This window comes from Protobothrops mucrosquamatus, unplaced genomic scaffold, assembly GCF_001527695.2.
Source record: "Protobothrops mucrosquamatus isolate PMUCROS unplaced genomic scaffold, P.Mucros_1.0 scaffold3318, whole genome shotgun sequence".
NCBI classification, from domain to species: Eukaryota; Metazoa; Chordata; class Lepidosauria; order Squamata; family Viperidae; genus Protobothrops; species Protobothrops mucrosquamatus.
In genome coordinates, this window is record NW_015389308.1 from 94,896 (window position 1) to 104,347 (window position 9,452).

Here is a 9,452-nt window from a genome sequence, read left to right on the forward strand (position 1 = left end):
GTTAACTTTATGGAAGATGGGAATTTTTTCTTTTTTTTTTTATCTTGCTGAAATGGTAAAGATTTTGGGTATCTGAAGAATTAATTAAATGAATAATTTTTATTAAAAGGAAGATTATTATAAATATAATAATGTTGTAATAATTGAAAACAATTGAATGATAATTAAGTAATTGAAGTTGTAAACCTTATTAAGGGTTTCAAATGATTTTTTATAGGTGTAGCTTCATGAAATGACAGAATTAACTTGTTAACTTTACGGAAGATGGGAATTTTTTTTCTTTTCTTCTTTTGTATAAGTAAGGGATGGTGTTAAACTATCTTGCTGAAATGGTAAAGATTTTGGGTATTTGAAGAACTAATTAAATGAATAATTTTTATTAATACGGAGGAGATGGATTGTTTAAGTTTAGAGTTTGGAGTTAGAGATATTAATATTTGTTTACTTGTATTTGAATATTAGCCTAGGTTTGGTTTGGGAAGTCTGGGGGGTGGGGGGATGGGATATAACATTGTGTAATATCTGTGATGTATTTCTTTTTTTTATGATAAAAACAATAAAATTTTATATTGATAAAAAGAACATCCAGATTCAGCCATAGTTTCATTCCATACAGCATTAACCTTGTGAACTCTCAAGCTTCCTCCTTCCGTTATATATTCAAGATGGACAGTATTTAATATTTATTTGCTACGTATATGTAGGGGTGTGGGTCTATACATATGTGGTTCATAGTATGTTGAGGTGTGTGTCATGTATTGTTTCACTTTGAGAGCGGGCAACTAAATTTCATTTTTGATGTGTGCCATTATGCCCACAGTAAAAAAATGACAATAAAGGTTATCTTATCTTATCTCTTATTTAACATTTCTTAAGTGAATTTTGCCCAATTTTATGATCTTTCTTGCCATCGTTGTTAAGTGAATCATGGCAGTTGTTAAGCTAGTGACATGGTTGTTAAGTGAATCTCGCTTCCCCGCTGACTTTGCTTGTCCGAAGGTCGCAAAAGGTGATCACATGACCCCGGGACGCTGCAGCCATCATAAATATGAACTAGCTGTCAAGAATCTGAATTTTGACCGCATGACCGTGGAGAGGCTGTCATTGTTGTAAGTGTGAAAAATGGTCATAAGTCACTTTTTTTCAGTGCCGTTGTAACTTGGAACAGTCACTAAACGAACTGCTGTAAGTCAAGGATTATCTGTAGGCATTTTCTCCCTAGAGTTTCGTCTTTCCACTTTGTATCTTCTCCAACATTTTAAAGTTTCAGTCCTCCTAAAAATAAACCCAAGGTGGATCCCTCCACCCCCATTCTGCCTCCCCCAAAGGTGCTTTTTCACGAGACAACTGGACTTCCTTGTTTTTCTTTGAAGATGTTTTGCTTCTCATCCAAGAAGCTTCTTCACCATCCAGTCAGAGCTGAAGAAGCTGCTTGGATGAGAAGCGAAACGTCTTCTAAGAAAAACAAGAAAGTCCAGTTGCCTCATGAAAAAGCACCTTTGGGATAACTATGACCTGGATGACTGAGAATCTCCATAGACATTCTGCCTCCCTTTGCTTCTTTGCTCCTTAATGGGCATTCTGGATTCTGAAGTCCTGAGCTAAAAGGAATTCCTTTGGAGGAAGAGAACACCTCCAGCATCCTCAGTTCAGAGTTCAAAAAAACCCCCCTGTGATGGCCATCTTGCCTCAGCCAAGGGGTCAAAGACTAGGCGTGTGTTTTTGCATTTAAATGAACCCTGGGTTTTGCAAAAAGCTTTGGCAGAGTCAGCAGTTACTTTTTCTCCTAAATTATGGCCACATAATAGGTTGGGCAATATCTTCAAGAGCTTCTTGGTCAGGTTGAAAGCACTTGTGGGCAGGATATGGGAAGGAAAAAAAAGCAGTTGTTCTTTCACTGAACCAACCAATGATATAGTTCCCCGAAAACACGAGGCCCAATCAGGGCTAATCAAAATGCAAGTATTAGTCATATTATATAAAGCACACCCACTGGTTGTTATAACTTGTAACAGCAAGCCCAGACAACATCACAGAAAGACAGATATCCATCAAGGCTCACAAAAGCGTCCACATTTGCACAGGTATTAATTTCTCATTTCTCTGCTTAGAACTTCTGGTACTGTATTCTCTGCTTCGTGGGCCAAAGAAGATGTAAGGGAGGAGATCTGGAACTTGAGAATATGCTAAATGTCACTAAGTGAGGATATGGCCTTCTACAGATATGTTTCAGAAACCTTGTTTCACGGACTCAAAAAACCCAGTGTTTATTTATTCTGGTTCAATTCTGGTTAGTTTGAAGAGCTCTCTCTCTCTCTCTCTCTCTCTCTCTCTCTCTCTCTCTCCTCTCTCTCTCTCTCCTTCTCTCCTCTCTCTCTCTCTCTCTCTCCTCTCTCTCTCTCTCCTTCTCTTCTCTCTCTCTCTCTCTCTCTCTCCTCTCTCTCTCTCTCTCTCCTCTCTCCTCTCCTCTCTCTCTCTCCTTCTCTCCTCTCTCTCTCTCTCTCTCTCTCTCTCTCTTTCTCTCCTTAATTCTGCAATTTTATTATTAAAAATTCACAAAATAAAGATCTTATGTATTAAATATAATTAACAAAAAACTAAGGGACTTTTTGGGAGAAGGCAGTAAAATTCTATTACTATTTTATTTATTATGGTTCTTGTTCTGATTGGTTTAATGAATTTATTGCAAACCATCTCTCTCCCTATCGTCTGTCTGTCTGTCTGTCTATCAAATGAAGATGCTATGCATTGAAAACAATTAACAAAAATTTAAAATTTTCCAGCCTTTGTAAAACACCCAACCAACTCTCGCTGAGGAATTCTAGAAAAATCTGAAAATTTGGGAAAAGCCATAGAAATGGCAGGAAAAGCTGAAAAGAAGATATGGGATGAAGAAATGAAAGATTTATTCAAAGACTTTACCTATAAGAAAGGTAAAAAACAACATTTCTTTTTTGTCCTTTATTGCTCTAGAGATGTTTCCAAAACATGCCTATATTCTAAATAACTTAGAGAATGTAGAAATAAAATTTGTTTTTCCTATTCTTTACAAATGAAAAATATGCATGCACAGTCAGGGATATCAATCAATATTCTACTAGTTAACACTGTTAAGTATAACCAACTAATGTTTAATTTTGAGTCAGATTTTAAGCAACTGCTTCCTTATATATTATACAATTTTCTCCTCAAAACCTAAACCAGATGGCTTTCATATTACTGCCGATTCAGATCCACGTTTGTTCAAATTTTGGGATATCCACCAGAGGTTTTTCAGCCTGATGGGTGACGACAAGTTAGTGGCAAGTCCAAATGATTCAAATTCAACAGGTAAAAAAAAAAAAGGAAAGCTCTTTGTTTTTAACTGGAACAGTCCTACTCTTTCTTGGCCAAAATGATTAATGAAACATCTCTGATGTCCAGAATTGATACTGCAGATGTCAGAAATGACTGTCTAAGAGTAGACTGGAAACCAGTTTGGTAAAGCTACCCTGAATTCTCAGTTCAAAGATTTCCTGTGGAATGCTTCATTCTCTAAATCTGGATCTCCAACATTCTATATGTGTTCCTCTGTGCCCCTAGATACTTGGATTCTTTAGATGTTGGAATTCAGATAATTAAATAACTAGAGAAGTCCATGGGCGATAGACTGGTGCTGGAAAGTAATCTTGCCATTCTGCCATTCTGCCATGGAAAGAACCATAGTATTTCTCCCAGTTCCAAATTTCTCCCGAATTCAGATGTTCTTACAAGAAATCAGGAGTTTGGTGGCACCTTTTCCAACTAATACATCTTATAAAAAAGCATATGCTTTCATGAACGTAGCTCAGTTGCACAAAGTAGCTAAACTGATGTATCTCTGTTCATTTCTGCATCTAATAAAGTGAATTGTTGACTTCTAAAAGTGCTATGCCTTTTAATAAAATTGTTTGTTAGGAAGGCATTAGTAGACTTCTGATTCTTTGCTACCATTGATTAACACAGTTCTCCCATAGTATCTAGAGGAGTGATGTGCCTACAAAGGCCTTATCTCTAGTTGAAGACTTGTAGTTCCTCTTACCACTTGTTCTTGCTTTGGTAAATCTTATTCTTAACCTAACATCAATGTCTTCTCATCCAAAACATCCCAACTAATAGAAAAAAAAACCATGCCATTTTCTCTTGTCCTCTTGTTAGAAATTCTGTTTATATATAGCACCACAGAGCAAATCAAGAGTACAGTCACCATGTACTTTACTGCTTAACAGTTTTACTGTAACAGGAAACAGGAAACTCTACTTAGAACAACAGAGCATAGAGTATATATCAGTGGTGGCGAACCTATGGCACGGGTGCCAGAGGCGGCACGCAGAGCCCTCTCTGTAGGCACGCACACCATCACCCCAGTCCTAGGCCTTCAGCTGGGTTTTATAAAACCTTTTCGCTTTAGGCCTCTGCCGCTGTGTACAAAAAAAAAAAAAAAGGTTCAATCAGTCGATTTCAACTTCTTGCGGGAAATAAAAAGATCTTGCAAAGTTGGAATTGATTGATTGAACTTTTTAGTCCCACCCAGTCTGCCGTTACCACCGCAGCCACGCCCACCCAATGGGCCACACCCAAGTGGCACGCGACGATGCGTAAGTGGGTTTTGGGTTGCAGTTTGGACATTCAGTCTCTAAAAGGTTCGCCATCACTGGTATATATCATAAATCCAAACTTGTAAACACTGTCATCTACTGGCTGAATACTATTGTGGTGGTTGCATAAAAATACATTCCAACAATGAATTCCAACGCCCCTTATATTGTATCTTCCTGTGATTCCTTTCCAGAGCAGTTCATCTCTGTGCTGCCCAATAATGCTCTGGATGTAGGAAAGCAAGCCATCTTTATGGGTATCCATCCAAAAACTGTAATGAACTGTGTACAGCCTGAGGGGGGTCAAGTTCAGCTCCAGTTAATAGTGAGTATTTCACTTATACCTCAATGGGGGAGGACAGTTTCTCTTGGAAAATTATCCTTGTTTGTCCTTTTATGGTGCATGATTTGTACTATTTCTATTCTGTGCTAGTATTAAAAAGTCTCAAATGCTTTTCACCAATGGAAATCTAGAGATGGTTAAATGGGAATTATCTTCCTGAGTCCACTCCTTTTTTACAAATCCAAGTGATATGGTTGGAAGGAAAGAAAGAAAGAGAGAAAGAAAAAGAGAAAGAGAGAAGTTTCTGTAATCTGGTAACCATATTACCAGATTACAGACATTTCTCTCTCTTTCTCTCTCTCTCTCTCTCTTTCTTTCTCTCTTCCTCTGTTTCTCTCTCTTTGTCATATTCTCTTTCTCTCTTTTTCTCCCTCTTAGATGTTACCTTGTCACGTATTGGTAATGATTTTTATTTTATTTTTTGAAACAGTGCAAAGTACCGTAGCTTCAACAATATGTTGACTTACTCTATGTACATACAATTACACCTAAACACTTCTGCAAAACCATTTACTCCCACGTTCTTCTTGTTTTCTGGTTACATTTGGCATAATTGCTGTTGTCACTGGCTTATCAGCTAAATATTTGTGGTTTTTTTTTAAATAACATGACAGTGACAAAGGAAACTTTGCTTAAAGAAGGTGTATTGATGTCCCTATTAGTAGAAAATGTGTCTCCTAAGGTGCTATAAATTATTCAAGAGGAGTTTTGCAGCCCTGCTATCCTACATGACTGCTTTCTAATGAAGTCTTCCTGTTTTTAGAGTGGAAACATTATGCAGCTATACAAAAAGGGAGAGGAGTTGTTGAACTTCAGTTTTTACAGCAAGACCGATGGCAGCCCAGATACCTGCTCTTTTGAATCTGCGCAGTTCCCTGGATGGTTCCTAAGTTCTTCTTCTGAACCAAACAAGCCTCTTGGTTTGAGTCAAAAAGGAGGACCTGAAAACATCCTGTTTCATTTTCAAAGAATAAACTGAATCAGAAGTTTTGTTTTCAAAGAGAGATGGAGCAGATTGTTTTGCTATATTTTACATGTGATGGAAATATCTTTTGGCTTTGGGCTTTTTTCCTTTCGAACAGACTGTGATAAAGAAGCAGAAGGTGGGATCAAAAGTAGAGATAGATAACAGTTCGCCTGATCCAGAAAACCTGTTGTACTTGGTGATCTTTGGAAGAAAATACCATAAGGGCCGAACTAAAAATTCTCAGGCCAGCCAGACGTGTTATGTAAACATGGTAGAGATGTCTTTACCTCACAAAACTTAGAGAAGACTATTATTTGAGAAGATGAGGGAACAGACATAGAATTTAAAGCTTGGGGCCAACATATTTATGAGAGTGCATTCTTGTCTCTTTAAAGCAGGGGTAGTCAACCTTGGCTCTTTTATGACTCGTGGACTTAAACTCCCAGAATTCCTGAGCCAGCATGGCTGGCTCAGGAATTCTGGGAGTTGAAGTCCACGAGTCATAAAAGAGCCAAGGTTGACTACCCCTGCTTTAAAGGAATTCTTCCTGAGTCTGTGGCTAAGGGAAAACAGTCATTTCAAGCTTGTTACTCAATCCTTTGTACCATTGTCTTCTGCATTACATAGACTTGCAAAAATGGGTTCCTTGATGGGTATGGGAAAATACCCATCAAGAGAGAAAATAACAATGAACTAATAAGACCACAATAAAAACGAAAGTGTTGGAAGTCAGTGTCTGGTTTTCTGTGAATTATATTTACATTTTTAGTTTTTCTTTTTTAAAAAAGGAAATGCACATTCACCTAGTCCAGGGGTAGGCAACCTTGGCTCTTTTATGACTCGTGGACTTCAACTCCCAGAATTCCTGAGCCAGAATGGATGACCTCCCCTAGCAGTTTCATGTAGGTATTAAACAGTAGCAGAGAAAGAAGCAAAGACCAGGGGTCAGATCTCTCTCCCCTGATCAGTATTGACTGAGAATGGCCTCAGAGGAAGAAATGCACCAGGACAACGCAGTGCCCTCAGTCTGCGATCCCAGAAGCGGGTCCAGAAGGATGTCATAACTGATGGAACCAAAAGCCACTGAGAGCGAGAATGGATGCACCACCCTCCCATCTCATTGCCATCGTGTTAGTGCCATTAGGACTTTCCCCCATTTTATCCTCTCCTGCTCGATTCTCAAGTGGCCTCAACAGATCCCTGTAATCTCCCACTACTGGAGATGCATTTGTGTGAAAGAAGGAGGAAAAAAACCAGGCTTTGAGGGAAAGATGGGTGTGTTTGTTGATCTGGTTAGGTTGCACCCCACCCACTTTCTCTTCTCCAAGGTGAGAAGCAGGATCTGGGGAAGAGAAGGAAGAAGGTGTGGTTGGCTAACACATCTGGAAGAGACATGCCATCGATGGCTGCAGTGCCAGGAAAAATGGGCGTGCCCAACTTGACTTTGATTTGCATGTCTTGGCTAATTTGAACATCTAATTGCTAGATTGCCAGTGGAAGCATGAAAGGAGGGCAAGAATATTCTGCAGCATTTTCCATGAGTGTCATGAAACTTTAGCTTGGAGAAAACCTGGCAGAATTTGTAGGATGATACTCGGACAGATATGTAGTATCACTTTCCTATTTGCATGGGAGATATTCTCCATTAAGAATCTTGATAGGTTTTGCTCCAGTACACTTGAGGTGTTTGGTTTATTAGGATAAGGACACACGGAAGCAGAAAGCAGGCTGAAGTGAGGGGGAAAATTCAGGAACATTTATGAACAAGAAGGTTAAGACAAAAATCTCATGCACTCTGAAGAAGGTCTGCATAACACAAATTGAAGTCCTCAAGAAAACAGATCTCAAGACAATAAACTCAAAGTCAATGAATTAAGGAATGCAGCTGGAAGACTTCTACTTATTTGTGGACCATTTTATTTTAGGTAATATCATGTTCAGTTCATATGGAACTTGCAGTGCCCCATGCTTTAGTCCTTTATTTCATGTGTCAAGGAGAAACTTAATATTTTCCCTCAAATCACTCCTAAATATGGAAAATTTAATAAGATATGCTCCTTGTGTGTCCTATAATAATCTAAATAAGGTGTTGGTATGCAGGTATAGCTTAGAATTAAATAATTGCTTTCGGACTGAATGCTTTCACCATATTAATCCATCTAGACTAAGTTTCAATCCTATTTAAACCCTTCATGCAAATTAATGTTCAGATTTATTGTTTGTAACCAAACCATAGGAAAACCTTCTATGAAGGCTTTTTGTGCAAAATGAAAGATTGCTTCTGGACAATAAGAGCTAAACTGAATTATATCAAGCTGGTGGGGTGGGCATGGGTTTGTGACTCTTGACCCCTCCTGATCCCCTCAAGGAACAAAAGTGACCTCCATGACAGTTTGAAATGCAGTACAGCAGACCCTGAGTTGGTTACTCAACTCTTGTGAGTAGTTTGAGCAAGACAGGTATAATGTCTTGTTGAAGAAAGGCCAGGTTGTTAACCCTAATTAGAAGGCATCAGGCACTGGGAAATTTTGGACAGCCAGATATATATGATCTTTTACAGTAGTCACGAGGGTGATTTCACAATCATCAATGGGCATGTCTGTTAACACCCTCTGATAGATATAAAATCTTATGTCAGTTCCAGTGATGATCAAACAGAAGGAATCTTCAGCCCAAGAAGGCACATCTCCACAGGTATTGTCACCTGATTTATTGGGTTAGGCTACCTGCTCCTAGGACAGGGGTGGGGAACCTTGGCTCTTTTGTGACTTGAGGACTTCAGCTCTCAGCCAGCATGGCCAACTATCCATAGGGCAGAGGCCCTTTCATTTTCTGTCCAAGAGTCATTGATCTTTGGATACTTTTGGGACTAGATGATAGCAGCTAGATATCCTTTTAAGGAAATTACTTTGGAGAAGCCCTTGTATTTACTGGTTTAACTATATTTAGCTTGCTTTTCTATTTAGCACTTTTTAAAAACATCTGTCGGGCTTGTTTGTATTTGTTCTGATTCCAATTTCCTTTCTTATAGTTCAATAGTTTTTTTTAAAAAAAAATTAAAGCAGGGAGGCAACTTATTAAAACCATGAGTGAAGGCGAATATACCTGTCCCAGGATAATGTTGCAGCAACCAAACCTGATTCGGTCACTAGGACACGAGGTTTTCTTCATCATGCTTATATCTTAATACAATTGTAGCACTAGATAATTTGGAATTTTGAGGAAAATATAGGTCGTTTTGGAATGTCCTCAGGATGCTATACATTTCTCCTAAATTCCTATACATCTCCATCTTGATCACCGATAGCTACCTTCTGTTCCCTAATCAGTGGAACGACTTGTCACCAGAAGTTGTGGATGCTCCAACACCGGATACATTACATTGCATTTGAGAAAATCAAGCAATCAATATTGTTCAGAATGTCTTTGATATTTTCCATCTTTTGTTTGCCAGGATTTTTAATTTAAACTATTCCCTTCTTCTGAAGATCCTAGAGAAATCTAAAGAAGTAGAAAGGTTGGGGAG

The 9,452-nt window shown here is 38.5% G+C and overlaps 1 protein-coding gene across 1 annotated transcript; it reads left to right on the top strand.

Annotated features, from left to right (window-relative positions):
• The first annotated feature begins 3,118 nt into the window (after positions 1-3,118).
• LOC107297453 (interleukin-1 family member 10-like) lies at positions 3,119-6,112 on the top strand. Its single transcript, XM_015826816.1, has 3 exons — positions 3,119-3,330; positions 4,811-4,941; positions 5,723-6,112. Exons 1-3 carry the CDS (start codon positions 3,282-3,284, stop codon positions 5,936-5,938), a joined length of 396 nt encoding a protein of 131 aa, XP_015682302.1. The 5' UTR covers positions 3,119-3,281; the 3' UTR covers positions 5,939-6,112.
• Positions 6,113-9,452: the final 3,340 nt, after the last annotated feature.

Coding starts and splice junctions, on each gene's coding strand:
- LOC107297453 (XM_015826816.1), top strand. CDS start 3,282: ATGGGTGACGACAAGTTAGTGGCAAGTCCAAATGATTCAAATTCAACA. Junction 3,331..4,810: donor AAATGATTCAAATTCAACAG/GTAAAAAAAAAA, acceptor ATTCCTTTCCAG/AGCAGTTCATCTCTGTGCTG. Junction 4,942..5,722: donor AAGTTCAGCTCCAGTTAATA/GTGAGTATTTCA, acceptor TCCTGTTTTTAG/AGTGGAAACATTATGCAGCT.